Raw genomic sequence first — 15140 nt, forward strand, 5'->3', positions numbered from 1 at the left:
CTGAATGTGAGCAGGAGTCTCCCCATCCCTTGTGGAAAGGCAGCCTTTTTTCAAGCTCTCCTTTAGCACTGATCCTGGGGAAACCAGCTGTCCATCCAGCCCACAGAGGAAACAAGTGTGCCAGCCTCAGCATGCAGCCCCAGCAAACATCTAGTTGCCCTGGGCATCTTAAAGAGCCTGGCCCACTCTCCCAGGAGGAGGGTGCTTGGCCATCCAGGGTAGCAGTGCTTGGGCAGAGCTGCTCAGGGACTTCCCAAGCCAGGTGTTTGCACCTGAGCCCTGTCAGATCCAATTGTCTTTGTGTCACCAAGCAGTCTGTGCTAGGATGTCAGCTGCTACAAGGAGAAAAGGAAGTCCCTGGATTTTCCAGACACTCACCTTGGACCTCTGTCCCACAGCCTCGGCATCTGCACTCTCGTACCAGACGCTGCTGAGGTCAGAGATGAGCAGGATGTAGCCAGTATCCCTGAAGCACACTTTGGCAATAAAAGTGGACTCGCTAAGGCAAACGGAAGCCCAGGGCTGTGTCAGGAGGCTGCTCTCCAGCTCCTTGGAGCCCTCCATCTGCAAAAGAGCAATCATGTCTCTGCCTCATCCAAACCCAGGAAGACCCCAGGCCTTGGGGTGGCTTCACACAGACCCTTGGTCCCTGCCCACCCATTCATGATGCCAGCCCCACTTTGCAGCCCAGAGGTGAGGGTGCTCAGCCAGCTCCAGCCACACACATCCCTGCACAGGCATGCCGCTTTGCTGAGACAGGCATTTTGGGGAGCTCTGCGCAGGGCAGTTTCTACCCCAGCTCACAATAAGCATCCCAAACACACCAGCAGACACACAGCAATGTACTTGCTGGCTCCCCGGCATTTTCCAGTGCTTGCTACCATTAATACGGCAAGATCTCTACATCCAAATTAACATTTAAGCTTGCACTGAGATGGGCAGGGGGATGCTGCAGTCCCCCTCGTGCTTGGGCATCCCATCCCCGTGCTCCACGTGAGCCACGCACCGTACCCTGCCTGCATCAGTACCGGCAGAGTGCCGGCAGCAGCGCACGCTGCCCGCGAGCACCGCCGCTTCCCGCTCCTCCCTGTGACGGGCTCAAGCACTGGGGCACCCAGTGATCCCAGCGAGCCCGCAGCACTGGTGAGCCGCGGAGTTACCCGGGGGCAAGAGGAGCAGGTGGGCCAGAGGCTGCCTGGGTGACGGGCTTGCAGCGGCCGGGGGCGAGTGCGGGACTGCAGCTCCCAGCATGCTGCTCTCTGCCGCGGGGCGCGCTGGGATGGGATGTGCACGCTGCGGGTCACCGGCGGGGAACGGCTCTCGCTTCCTCAGAGCCCAGGGAGCAAGCGCTCCTGCTCCCCCGGCAGCTCACAGGGACGGGACCTGAGCTGGCACGGCTTGGGCATCTCCAGTTATCACAGCAGGTGCCATGGCCGAGACCCTGCGCAAAGCGCTGGGGACTGAAACGCCTCACGGCTTGTTTTGCGCTTGCTGCTGTTACGAAACATCCTGGTACAAGGGACTGCGGGAGAGGCAGCAGCACCCAGGGGTCCGCTCCCTTGGCCCCGGGTTTATTCCTCAAGCAGCCCCAGGGTGCCCGCGCAGGCACGGCACAGGGCATGCACCCATGCCGCAGCTCTCCCACGCTTCTGCTGGGACTTCGCTGCACCCCAGCGAGCCCCACATAGCTGGGGCTGCAGGTGCCTCTGCCTCCATGCCCAGGGACTGGGTTCAGAGGACACCGCAGAGCAGCACTGTGACAGCCTGGCAGCGGCCGTGAACACGGTGTACACCCAGCCCCGCCAAGCTCATCACAGCCCCATCCCTACCCCGGGCACTGACACCCCCCAGCACTCATGCACTGACTCTGATCCCCCACCTGCACCCCATGCACTGAGGCCAACCACCCTGCACCCATGCACAGCCCCCGAGCTCCCCCCATTTGCACCCTGTCAATGCCCTGCGTTCAAACCTCTCCCTCCCGTGCAGGCTGCCACCGCCCTCGGGGCGGGACCGGGACGGGGGAGTGTCATCCCGCAACACTTGCATCCGGAAGGGTTGTTAGGGTGTGTGGGAGCAGACAGGGGCCATAGGGTGCACAACCCAGGCAGGGTGCAGGATGGATGGGGTTGCCTGGACAGATGAGGGTGCAGGAGGGTTTGGGGTACAGGATCCAAGCACAGTGCTGGACCGCGTCATGCACGGAGTGCAGGGCCAGACGGGTGCAGGGCCCAGGTAGGACGCTCCCATAAGCTCCACCATCCCCCCAGCCCAAATTTATCCTTCCTCTGAGCTTGCACCTAGGGCGAGCTTGCATCACCCAAAGGCTGCAAAACCCTGGCCATTCCTGCCCCACTGTTGTGCGTTTGCAGGCTGGTCCAGACTGGTGGTGGCAGTGTGGGGAGTACCCGTGGACTCTGATCCGCAATAAAGGCTGCAGCAGTGAGCAGGGCTGGTGCAGGCTCTGCTGTAGTCGGTGTAACCAGCCAGTGGTGGGAAACAATCCAGGAACTGAACTTAATAACGGGGGTCACAGGCAACATTTCAATGTTGTTGGTTTTTTCCCTAGAGAAATCCAGTGCTGGCAGTTAAATGGTGAGTGCTGCTGGGATCAACCCACTGCAGGTGAAAAGGGGTTTACTGCTTTGGAGAGCTGACCTGAGCTGCACCCCCAGCCTGCAGCATGCTGGTGTACCAGGGTGTTAGTATAGACCTAGTGCCATGGGCATCAAGGGGCCATGGGCGCAGCTGGGACACAGCAGGGAGGAGATGGAGCGCCAGCCCTTCCTGAACATGGTGCCAGAGGTGAGCAGAGCCCTTTGGGGATGGTCAAAGCACTGAGCCCTTGAGCCCTTTCCCAGCCATGTCCACAGGCTGATGGCACCCACATCCCCAGCTGCAGTGGCACCAGATGGCTGTGGCCTCTGTGGTTGCAGTCCTCAGGCTACCAGGGGAGGGAGGGCTGGTATCTCACAGGCAAATCCTGGCTAGAAAGGAAATCCCTCAAGAGAGCAAAGTTGGTTGAAGGTTTTTATACCTCACTCCCAAGCAAGGAAATGGGGTTTGTGCTGGGAGTGTGGGAGCACAAGTCCCTTCAGTCCATGTGGGCTTCAGAAACTAGGAGCAAAGTGGCTCGCAAGCTGTCTTTGGGGCACAACGTTGGTCTACCATGAGGTATCCGCACTCTGCAGGGTCAGGCCACTGTGTCCATGCAGCCATAGCCGTCTCACTCGTCCTCCTGGGTGGCTGTGGCTCCCCTGAGCCAGGTTTGGGGAGCAGGTGCGTCCCTTCTTCAGGGGCAGTGGTGCCCTCCTCAGTGGCACAGCTGCCCTCCTCCTTGTCCTCCTTCTCCTCCTCTTCCTCGCTCCTTGGGCAAAGGAAGCAGCAGGGGAAGGCTTTGCAGGAGGATGGCAGCAGCCTGCTCAGCCCAGGTGGAAGCCCATGTGCCTGGCTGGCTTTCCCTCTCTCTCCATGGGCATGGCGGTCACCTAGCCCAGCTCTCCATGGCCCCAGCTCAAAGAGCAGCCCTCGCTCTTCCAAGGTTCCTGCAAGCACAGAGGTGAGCAGTGTGATGGGAGCCCCTTCCTCCAGCTGCACTGTTCCAGCCTACACCAGCTCTGGGACCCACAGCAGGGCTGCCTGCAGGCAGTCCCATGGGCAGATGCAGCCCTCAGAGCAGGGGCTTACACAGAGTACCTAGAGCAGCCCCTCACCTGAGACTGTGTTCTCCAATAGAAATGACAAGGAGCCAGTTAAGACCACAGGTGCCATGAGCAGGGAAAGGAAGAGGAGGTCCAACGGCACCCAGCCTGCAAGAGATGGTGCCAGAATCACCCAGGACATCCCAGTCCAAGAGGGAAAGGACCAGGAGCTGCCATGGCAGATTCAGGAGTTGGAGAGGGATCTGCCTGCTGTGTGAGCTGACCCAGCCTCCCAGGACATTGGAGAAGCGTGGTCACCCTGCCACAGGGCCTGAGGCTGTGCCTTCCTTGGGGAATGTCCCTGCTACCTGTGGCCAGGTGAGCCAGAGCCGTGCCAAACCACCGCGGCACCAGGAGGGCCATGAACATGGCAAAGCCAACGATGAAGATGTTCCTGCCCGAGTCAATGTCTGCATACTGGAAGTAGGAGATCCCTGTGCCCACGGCTACGGCATAGGTGATGCAGAGTACCCCTCCTGCAGGGGGGCAGGAGTCAGGCAGTGCCAGGCAGGCTGCAGGCACCAGAGTGCAGGGGAATGGCAGGGTACCCACCGTGAACAGCCAGCGGGATGCGGGTGAGGAGCCCCACCAGCCTTGGGGACATGCCCAGCACCACACACGCCAGTGCGCTCACTTGCACTGAGAGGCGAGAGCCAGTCTGGTAGAAGGGACAGGAAAGTGAGGACAGGGAGCATCGCTCCCCACTCTGCCATGCCCCCCCTCCCATCCTGCCATACAGACCTGCCTTTCCCAGCGATGATCTAGTGACAGCCTAGGTGCTGCAGGTCACCCACCCCTCCTGCTCCGTTGCCTCTCCATCCCTTGCCGACCCTCCTCCCAACCCCAGCCATACCTGGGTGAGGCCAGCAGCGCAGGCGTTGGCAATACTGGCGGCAGTGCCCCCCGGGGCACCCAGCAGCCCTGCCAGGAGGCTGCCCAGCCCCTCCGTGCAGAGCCCCCGGTTGCATGTGTCAGGGGGCAGCCAGGGGGCTCTCAGCAGCCGCCCACACAGCACGTAGCAGCCCACCGAGTTCATGCTGCAGCCCATGGCCATGGCGATGCCCACTGCCAGCGCCCGGGGGGTGAGCAGCGGCCACCCCCATTCGCCTGCAGCAGGAGAAAGAACTGGTGATAGAGGCCCTGGCTGAAGGGTGATGGCTGCATGCAGCCTTGCTGGCCCCCACCTGCGTAGGGGATGCGGACCCAAGGGACATGGAAGGTGGTGTTGGCCCAGGACAGCCGGGCCATGGCCAGGTCAAGCGATTCCCAGGGGATGTGGAGATGGCTGAGGATAGCACAGAGGATGCAGGCACCAGCAAATGGGAGTAGTACCTGCAAGGCAGCAAGGGGACACTCAGCAGAGCACCCTCCTCCCCATCCATCTGCTGTGCCCCAAACAGGTCCTCATCCTGTCACCTCTCCCAAAGACCCATGCTATATCTCCCCTTATCCCTGCAGGGAGCATCCCAGGCTCTGCTGCTCCTATACCCTTGAGCAGAGGTCCTCTATGCTTCCCCAGCAGCACCCAGACCCTGAGAGTTACACCAGGACTCCTCACCGCTGCCTCTGCTCTCACCTCTGCTCCAACTAACCCTAACCCTAACCCCAACCCCACACCGAAGAACCAGGCTTAGAGAGAAAACGGGGTGAAGCGGAGGGAGTGGGGCATATAAGTTTTGGTACCGAGAATGTGCGCAGGGTGGGCACAGATGGTTCCATGGAGCCCCTCCAAGCCTGGGGCCAGGCACAGAAGGGCAGACGGCAAGACCCCAGGTGCTGGGAGAAGGTGACAGTAAGAAGCATGAGCCTAGGAGAGGGAGAACGGGTCACCATGCAGCATCGCGGTGATGGGGTCCCAAACATGCGCTGTGCAGCATGAGGATGCCCCATTCCCATCTCCATGGTGAAGGGAAGCCCACGTACAGCAGAGCTACCATCCAGTTAGTGGAGCAGAAGAAAGCAGCCTCCTTATAAGCAGACAGCCCGATGATGGAGAGACTGGGAGCCAGGACCATGGGACCACAGTGCTGGGCTGCCCACCCACACACACCAGACACTCCCAGCACTAGCTGAACCAGCCCAGAGACCAGCACAGCTCCAGAGACCTGTGGGAGGAAATGATGGGGTCCATACAGCAGGATGCATGGAGAGCAGACCAATGCTTTCCCTTGAACACACTCCCACTACCCCAGTAGCGTCACTTCTTCCCTGTGCTCTGCTCACCCCAGGCCCAAAGGAACACATGCACCCACATAACCATGAACCCCACTGCCTTTGCACATCCCCTTGTGTCCCCACTGTTCATGGCAATCCCCAGGAGGGCTGGGAAAGGGGCTGGGGGTTCAGGGATGCAGGTAACACCTGGGGCATGGGTGGAGCAGGACAGGGACTCCCAGCCCAGTGCAGGAGCACCCACCTCTCGCAGTGGGGCAGCCCAGTTCCCTGCAACAGTGCAATGTGGTGCACGGCATGCACTGGCCACAGCTGTGCCTGTAAGGGAGTTTTGCATGATGTGATGCACATGGACACTGGGCTTCTGGAGCCAGGTCCAAGAGCACACAGCGTGGGGGCTGCCGGCCAGAGAAGGGTCAGCATCCCCATCCCTATAAGCCCTGACCCTAGGGTGGCAACCAGATGCACTCAGGGGTGAGTAGGGTGCTGTGCACCATCACCAGAGGAGCCAGGAGGCAGGGCCCTTTGCTACTCATCCCCACCCCATGTGCTGGGCACATGCCCTGGCACCAGCATGGCCTGGGTCCTGTGGGAAGAAGGCTCCAGGGCTGTGCTCACCATTCCTGTCCATGCTGGCACCAGGAGACAGGTGGGAGCTCAGCACCATGGCAGGGACCAGGTACTCGAAGGATGGGATATGAACCAGTGGCAGCCTGGGAAGGGGACAGCAAGGGCACATTAGAGAGGAAAGAGGGGACATGGCTATTCCAAAGCCCTGCCTGCCATAGGAGTGAGGGATGGGAAGGGTAGGAGACGAGAACCCTAAGTGGCAGGTCATCCCATATCCCAAATGTGCCCTTAGCACAGCCCAAGCAGAGGTCGGGGGATTTGCCAAAGCACACAGCAAGCCTCTGCGAACCATGGGCAGCACAGGCAGGGGACAGTCAGGAGGAGCTGTGTGTGGTGCTGGAGCACATCAGCAAGGAGCTGGAGGAAAAGCACAGCAGTTTTCCTAGGGGGTTGTGTGACAGGAGGATGCAGTGATGGCAGGGAGAGGGATATCTGTGCAGGGATGCAGGACAAGCGGTTGTCCTGGTGCCCCTTCCCACCTCCCGCAAAGCCTGTCTTCCCACAGCCTAGCAGGGGGGCAGAGACATGCCCTGCCATGGCATCACCCTTCTCCCAGCAACAGCTCCAACTGCTTTGTCCCCCTTTCTCACCGGCTTCCCAGGGTGGTCTGCAGCACTGTGGAGATACCGCAGGCGAAGAGGCTGCGTGCCAGCAGCTCACTGGTGGCCTGGCTGTGGGGTGGCTCCTCGGGCAGGGTGGGCAGCAAGAGGAGGTGGAAGATGCAGAGCAAGGAGGCCTGCACAGCCAGGTGCTGTGCAGAGAAGAGAGGGGGTGGTCCCAGCTTGCTGCAGCCCCCAGAGCTGCAGCCCCCATTCTTGTCCCCCCAGCTGAATGCACACTCACCAACACCCCCCCGCCAACATTCACCACTGTCCTGTCTGCACACCCTGGCCAGAGCCCCACTCACTCTTTGCCTGGCAGGACGCAACCCCTGCCCTGACTCCTATAGGGATCTCAGCCCTTTCCCCATTCCCCCCTCTCTGGCTGCTCACCACTGTCCTCTCTTACCTGAAGGGCTAAGCAACAGCTCAGCATCCAAGACCACATCTTCTGCAGGGAGCAGGATGCAAGCACAGGGCTCCTGGCACCAGGCACTCTGCGGTGGCCACCATTCATGCTCCTGCCTCCCCAGCTCTGTTCCTGGCTTGCAGTGCAGAAGGGGTGGGCAGGGTCCCAACCCCCAAGGGATCCTCACAAGCATCATGGGGCTGAACTTCCACCTTCTACAGGAACTGCCTCAGGGTTAGCCATTAACTTGAGTTGGTGAGTAACCTGCCCTTGCAGCTAGGAATGCAAGTGTCACCCTGGGTTGTCACCGCAAGAGCCAGGACACCAGACAGTACCAACTGCCCACAGCCTAAGTCTCATCCCTGCCTTTTGTGGTGCACAGAGCAGGGACTGACTGGGCCACGGAACAACCACCTCTTCCCTCATGTGCTTGGAGCATCCCTACCAGAAGCATCTTCCAGCTCCAGGATGCTCTGACTGTGCTTGTTCCTCCAAAGCATAGCATCCCTCTGTCCTCATGGTCCAGTCCTTCCCCACCATCAGACACAGCAGAGCCTATTAAAAGCTCCCATCAGGTCCTGCCGTTTCCCTCTGTAGGCACGATGCCCATCCCAGGAGGATGGATCTACCACATCCCCCTTTCTCCTAGGAGAAGGTCCCTGAATATTGACACTGGACAAGTCTGCCAGGGACAAGCGCTGCCTGCTTGGCTGGGAGGGCTCCCAAGGGAGCACAGGCAGGAAGGACGCTCATGTTTTTGTCACAGGGCAGCAGTGGCGGTGCCAGCAACCACAACAGTGACCCTGCCAAGCCCTTGTTGTTTGGGGCTCACTCATTAACTGGGCAGACTTTGGAGAGCAAAGAGCAGTGGAGACCACACATTCCCCACATTCCCAAGCATGGGGAACCTCATCTCCCCCACTGCCCCTGCCTTCCCTAGGCATCAGACCTAATGCCCCCCCCTGTCACCAAAGAGCCTGGTCCCTCTCAAGCTCTGTGGGACATGCTCACAGCACTCCTGGGCGCACTGGCAGCATGTAGGATCTTGCCCTGCACACCAGCTCAGGGAGCAAGCACAGCCCCTCACTGCATGCTGCCAGCACAGAGTGGCTCACTAGGATAGGAACACACACAGCAAGAACTACTTTTATTGGAAGAGATTTGCATCTACAAAAGAGTGAAAAACAGTGTAAAATCCACAGTAAAAAGAAGGGGCAAACTGAGCTGGGCTGGTCAGCAAGACAAGGTACCTTCCCCCCACCCCGAGGAGCAGTCAGGCACTGTTTGCTTACAGCCACTTGAGAGCTGAGGTTTGGGATGGGGTCACACAGCACCCCACTTTCAAAACACCCAACACAAGCAGGATAAGATCAGCCTTAACTGCACCCCACTACCTCCAAGCCCAGAAGGGCACAGCCACATCACAGTCCCCTCTTGATGTGACCCTTGCACCTCCTAAGTGGCCTGGCAGACCCCAGGGGCAATTGCTGCTGTGGCTAGCCTGCTTGGGCCACTCACCCCCTCCTCCTTCAACCTCCTCTCCCCCAACCCAGGTATCCTACCTCCTCCTGGGGCACCCTGCCCCCTAGGGTCACCCTGCCCCCTAGGGTCACTGCCTCAGCCCCTCCACCCAGCACACACAGCCCCAGCATCCTACATCCCACACGCCACCTCTGCCCAGCACCAAGGGCCACCCACTGGCTCTAGAAAAAGGTACAATAACCTCCCTTGCTCTAGCACCCCAGCTCAAGGGCAACCATTTCTAACCTCCAACTTATAGGTTCCCCCACCCTAGCACCCCAACAGCAAACCAACTCTGCCCCAACATGTCCCAGCAGCCCCCAAAGTGAAGGACACCTCTGCCCTGGGAGGAGAACACACAAATGCTGGTTTGGAAGTAACGCAGGGGCCTTCAGCCCCATGCAGTCCCAGGGATCAGGGGTCCCAAAGTGCAAAGAAGTGAGTTGTGCCACACTAGGAAGGAAGGGGAAAGGGGCTGCTGGCCCATGCTCCTAGCTGGGAAAAATGAAGTTCTTGATTCTACTGAGATCCATGGCAGTGTGCAAGGAGCACTGCCTCAGTCCTAGGCGGTCCAGCCAGTCCTTGCGGATGGGGGCTTCATCCCACGTGGGGCCCGTGCTGGCTGAGCAGGTGTGGCAATGGAGCGCTGGAGGAACTGGGAGTGTGGCAAGTCCAAAGGGGCCAGGTTGGCTTGGGCCTGCAACAGAGGTGGTACGGTTCAATCTCTCACAGGCAGTGGGTACTCTCTGGAAGGGGCCTTGCAGAGGGCTCCTGTGTTGGGCTAGATCAGGTGCCTTTGGGTAGGACAGAGCTGTCATCACGCTGCCCCACAGGTAGAGCGCAGTCGCTGTGACCCCCACTCGACGCGGCTCCTTGGCTGTCTTATTCTGCCCTGGGCAGTGGGTGCTGCTAGCTGGAGAGACGTCAGGCAACTCGGGCTGGGGCTGGTCAGGGGCTGGGGCTGGCTGGGCATCTACCTGGCAGCTGCTCTCCTCGGGAAAGAGCGCAGGCTGGGGAGCTGCAGGGCCGATGTTCCTCACGCATATGGACCGGTGCACCATGGTGACAGAGGCAAAGACAGCAGCAAATCCAGTCAGGTACACCACGCCCAGGAGGCAGGCCAGCTGCAGAGAAGCCAATGGTTAGACCAGACCCTGCAGCAGCACCCAGAGCCCCCTGTGACCCAGAGCAGCTGTGACGGCAAACAGCACCACCAGTGCTGGATGCTGGTAACAGCAGGTGGCTCACAGCCTGTTCAAAGTAAGGCTTAAATACCACAAACCACAGCACTCCCCCTAAAATCCTAACAGTTCATGTTTAAATCCCCAGTCAGCACCTAGTTCTCACTATGACCTTGCACCATGACTTGTGGCGCTGCAGTCCATCACAGAACACGGGCTAACCCAGCACCAGGCTCCAGTGCCTCAGACAGCACAGCTGCAAATCAGAATCTTCTGGCTTCTGACAGCTTCCCTTTTCAACACGGAATAAACCAAGCTGCTGCTCCCAGTGTGAAAGAGGGTTCTGCTCCAAACCCATGGGTCCCATGTTCTTGCACGTAGCTGCTGTTTCATGTTCTTACCTTCACCACTTGCTGGTAGAACTGGCCCAGTACATGCTGCCACATGGACTGCTCCATGAGAACACACAGATCAGTGTATGTGAACCAGCCACGCCACATGCCCTGCTTTTCTGCCACACTGCAGGAAACAAAGAAAAAGGGAATGGTGGATGTGGCACAGACCTTCACCAGCAAAGAAGCATCAGGCCAGGCAGGCTTGGAGAAGACCCTGCTCAGGGTCTGCAGAAGGGAGCTGCAAAGCCTAGCAAAGGCTCACAGATACCCCAACCTCTTACTTCACTGCAGCAAGGCCAGCTCTGAGCAGGGGCAGAGCCAGGGCTGCAAGGTATATGAAAGACTCACCTTCACCCCCCTACACCTACCGTCCTTCCAGCCAACTCAGCACTTCAAACAGCTCCCGGGGATCTGTGTAGAGACTCCAGTCCTGTGGGGATAGCAGAGAATGGTCAGGGCAGTCAGGCCATCCAGCACCCAGACACATCCTATTCCTTCAACGGAGTACATTGCCAGCCACAGTGAGAGCCCACTTACAATGGCACTCAGGAAGTTCATCTCCAGTGTGTTTATGGTCTGGACATCCACCTTCCCTGCTGCTCCCCACTCGTCGTTGAACACCTCCTCCTCCTCACCCTCATCATACAGGTACTTACTGGCAACCATCTAAAAGCAGCACAAAGGATAGCATCTTAGTCCGTCCTGTACTCTTCCTGGCTTCCCTTCAACACAGTTACACCCCAGCCCACACCACTCACCATGGAGATCAGAAAGAGGTCTGAAGATGAGATCTGCTGAAGGTATTCGGGGTTCCGGTGCCGGAGTCTCTCAATGTAAACCAGTGCCAGCATCATGGAGCAGGGAGAGATGCAAGCTTCCCTGTGCCACAGGGCAAGAAACAACCCAAAGGTTATCCATGTGCTACAAACATCCCAGCCACCATAGCACAACTTGGCTCCTCCCTCCCCATGTAGGTAGTAGAGAGGTTTAGTAAATATACAGCTAGATACATCCCAGCCTCGCCAGCTTCATGCTGACTGTCCTGAGCTGCAGCATGGGATGGGGATGCAGGGTGGAAAACAAAAAGCCCTGGCTCCTCTTCCCGGGCACAGGAAGCTCCAAACTGAGCAGCCCTGCCTGCAGCCAGGTATGCTACGAGGGCTTGGCTGCCCAGAGCAGACACGGGGCTCAGACCTGGCTACCCAGCGAGCTACAGATCTGGACAGTACACACTCCCAGTAACAAGAGCACACCCCAGAGAACAGGAGCAACCTGAAGCAGGCCTGGCTGTGTTAGGAAGCCACTGTGCCTGCTGTCCTTGCCACCTGCCCCCAGCTTCTCTGACACCCATCAGGCTTAAGCACAAGTCAATGCTGGCCCAGGGGGACCAGGTGAGACCAGAGCACCCAGTTCTGACATGGGACAGGAAGGGACAGGTTTTGCTTCTTACCGAGATACATGAGACACGTATTTCTTCTGGAGTCTGCGGATAGGGCTGGGAGCCACTTTCTGCAGCAACTCCACAGCAATATCTAGGACAGAAAATGAAACAAAAGGGTTTTAGACCCATATGAGACAGTTCACTCACACCCTTCCCCTTCACCTCATATGCCTGTTGAGTCTTAGGGTTTGTTCAGCCCCTCAAGTTTAAATTCAACTATGAAGGTAGGATAGGCCTCATCAGAAGGCAGGGATGATGGAGGAGCAAACAAATGGGCAGTAGAGCCAGATCAAAGCAGGAAGAGGATGTGAGTGTCCAAAGCCCAGCAGCAGTGCCAGATCAGCATGACTGTGTCACGGGGAGTCTCGGACTGACTCGGCAGTCAGTGCAGAGGCTATCACCCTCCCCTCACCCTGCAGGATCACAGGCAGCCTTTTCAGAGGCTTCCTAGGTCCTGATCTAGGACATCTTCCCAGTCCTTTGATCCCTGACAACCAGCATCCTCCTTCAGAGCTCGTCAGCATGATCCAGATTCTCCCATACCACAGCTCCCCTCAAGATGATAATGGACAATGTATCAATGTGAGCAGGAGCCTGAAGGTACTGAACAGGGTATGGAAGCAGCAATACAGTGGAACTGCAGCTCATCTCAGCCTTCTGCCATGTTCACAAGTGTGCCTCAGCATTCAAACACTTGAAAAGGCCAGAGACTGATGGACGCTGGCAGATCACTTCAGCAGCTCCCGTCTCACTTCTCGATGCAATAGGACCAGCTGGGAACATCCCAAACAACACTAGTCTGGTGCTTGGCAAAAAGTATTTGACAGGCAACTCCAGCTCCATTCTGCTGCCAAGCCCTTGTCTGACAGAGTCAAGAAGAGAGCTTGTCTCAGCAGCCCTGCACTTCTAGCTCCCAGGGAAAGCATCATCATACCTCTTCTCTCCCTATCCCTCTTTTCCACGTCTTTTCAGTAATTAAGAGGATGAGTGCAGTCCCACTGGAATTATTTGCCCAACAGCAACCACCAAGCTCAAAATCCATGCTACTCTAAGGGACCTCTCCAGGTAATTCAAAGTACACCACTACTAAGATCCACAGTCAGGCTGACACAGCTCCCAGCCTCCACTGCTGATGCTCTCTCTGCCCTACTCAGCCACCCTTGTGCCACTGCACCAGCCACCAGAGAGGCAGCAGCAATGCTCTAACTGACAGAAAGTACACGAGGCCCCCCCAGACTATGCCCTAATGTAAAACCCATTTCTTCAGGCCACAGATCCAACAAATGACAGCACATCCTGCCCTAGAGAGAACACAGAGCAGCTGATGAATGTCCCCAGTCTCATAGCCATGGCACACCAAGGGTGGTTATGGTTCGTTCTTTCCAGAAGGAATAAATTCACTTCTCAGTGTCCCTCCTCAGAAAGCCCTGTGCTACCTCCTGTGACCATACCCAGTGACAAAGACCGTTTACAGTTCCTTCTGCTACTCTGGACTCTCCCTACAAGCACCTCTATCTTGTTTGAAGAGCAGTGCCATAAGCTCACCATGTAGCAGTGGCACAGCTGTACAAGGACAGATGTCATCACCCTAGGCTCTGTTTTTTGACAGTGACTGATAGTAGATGGCAAAGGAAGGCTGTAAGACCAGATAAGCCTGCGGAGATACTCTCTGTGAGTCACACTTGCCCCAGCTGACAGAGGGAGGCATTTCCTGGGTGCAAGGTAGTCTTTATTGTTAATAGCTCTCAACAGTCTTCCATGAATGCACCCTTTGAACTTCAAACACCAGTTCCTGGGGAACAGTCCCAGCTTACACCTGGGTGTGACACCAGCACCAAGGACGAGCCACTCGCCTCCCTTGCACTCCCTGTGTCTGAACTGGTGACTCCCAGAAGCACCCAGGCACCTGCTCTGCCCTGCCACCATGCAGCCAGCAGCCTGCTGCTCACCAAGGTACATCACAAACAGCCCCTTGGTGACTTCAGACTGCTTCGCCAGCATTAATCTAATGGGAACACTAACACGACCACACTGTGAAGGCCATCTACCAAACCACTGCTTGCCTTTGACCACTCCTCTCCAGCATTACCTGCACCAGCTCCTCAACCCAACCACATCCTTCTGCTCCCTCAGACATTGCTGAATCAACAGGGGAAAAAAACCCAAAACAAAACAACAGGAAAAAAGGGCATGATCCAGGCAAACACCGAGCAGAATGTGTCACCTTGGTGATCACAACCAGAAGCTAAACACATTCTGCAGAGTACAAAAAGTTGTCCAAAACACTTCTCACCAGGGACAGGGACACAGCCTTCCCTGCCAAGAAATTCATAAGCAACCTAAAGGCCTCTGCCCTCTGCACACCCAGCAGGTGCCAAAAACGCAGGAGTGGGCCAGACAGAGCAATAAAACAGGCACCAGGAGCCACGAGGCTCTGGCAGCCTTCCCACTGTGCTGCACAGAGAAAGGGAGGCTGGGCAGGGGTGGGATTTGGCACTGGAAGGGAGCGGGTGACTTGTTGGTCTCAGCCCCTGGGTAACTTCCAATCCCCTTGACTCAGCATACCCATATGGGGGCATGCAGCAACCCACCTGCCACAGGGCTGGAGAGATTATCCAGGCTGCAGTCTTTATCCCAGCCATAATAGAGCCGCTTCCGCACTCTCTCGCTCAGCTGCTGGTGCCTGGGCAGGAACTACGGGCAGAGAAGGGTTATGTGAAAAACGCCCTGCCCACTTCCCACACCAGGCTATGGGCTCCGGAGTACAATGGGCCGGCAGGGCCCCCGGGCACTCAGTCAGAGAACGGGGTGAACGGGCACACGGGACTCTTTAGGGCCAGGGATTAAAGCCCTGGTTTAAGGTGCTCCGGGAGCACCCCCGAAGGTGCAGGGCTAGGGGCGGGCCGGGCCGGGCAGCGAGGGGACTCACCGTGAACTCCTGAAACCCGCTCAGGGAGAAGGTGCCCTCCTCGTCCAGCAGCAGCGCGTCCAGCTCCATCCCACCCGACCCTGGGGCAGGGGCTGTCAGGTCCCCTCCGGCGGTGCCGGGTCCCCTGCGAAGCCGCACCCAGTGACCGGAGCGGAGGCCGCA

General features: G+C 58.0%; 3 protein-coding genes across 3 annotated transcripts in view; all 3 read right to left on the minus strand.

The window, feature by feature from the left end:
* The window catches only part of NHEJ1 (non-homologous end joining factor 1), a 43652-nt gene extending 42441 nt beyond the window's left edge, over positions 1 to 1211 (minus strand). Inside the window, exons 1-2 of the mRNA XM_061370238.1 lie at positions 1161 to 1211; positions 379 to 564 (exon numbers count right to left, since the gene is read on the minus strand). Of these exons, the coding sequence (XP_061226222.1) occupies positions 379 to 564 (186 nt within the window). The 5' untranslated portion in view covers positions 1161 to 1211. The remainder of the gene's footprint in view (positions 1 to 378; positions 565 to 1160) is intronic.
* Positions 1212 to 3016: 1805 nt separating this feature from the next.
* SLC23A3 (solute carrier family 23 member 3) lies at positions 3017 to 7740 on the minus strand. The gene is made up of 12 exons (XM_061370235.1): positions 7512 to 7740; positions 7094 to 7254; positions 6492 to 6586; positions 6118 to 6191; positions 5625 to 5806; positions 5385 to 5508; positions 4886 to 5033; positions 4555 to 4808; positions 4254 to 4359; positions 4010 to 4177; positions 3714 to 3809; positions 3017 to 3545 (listed from the first exon to the last, which is right to left on the minus strand). The coding sequence occupies exons 1-12, from the start codon at positions 7617 to 7619 to the stop codon at positions 3118 to 3120; spliced, it is 1944 nt and encodes a 647-aa protein (XP_061226219.1). The 5' UTR covers positions 7620 to 7740; the 3' UTR covers positions 3017 to 3117.
* A 901-nt stretch (positions 7741 to 8641) lies between these two features.
* CNPPD1 (cyclin Pas1/PHO80 domain containing 1) lies at positions 8642 to 15140 on the minus strand. The gene is made up of 8 exons (XM_061370236.1): positions 14979 to 15140; positions 14641 to 14743; positions 12059 to 12140; positions 11367 to 11487; positions 11146 to 11274; positions 10977 to 11038; positions 10615 to 10732; positions 8642 to 10156 (listed from the first exon to the last, which is right to left on the minus strand). Exons 1-8 carry the CDS (start codon positions 15045 to 15047, stop codon positions 9524 to 9526), a joined length of 1317 nt encoding a protein of 438 aa, XP_061226220.1. The 5' UTR covers positions 15048 to 15140; the 3' UTR covers positions 8642 to 9523.

Source organism: Neopsephotus bourkii, unplaced genomic scaffold, assembly GCF_033783945.1.
Source record: "Neopsephotus bourkii isolate Nb327-2 ecotype Australia unplaced genomic scaffold, CSIRO-AGI_Nbou_v1 NB_1526, whole genome shotgun sequence".
NCBI classification, from domain to species: domain Eukaryota; kingdom Metazoa; phylum Chordata; class Aves; order Psittaciformes; family Psittacidae; genus Neopsephotus; species Neopsephotus bourkii.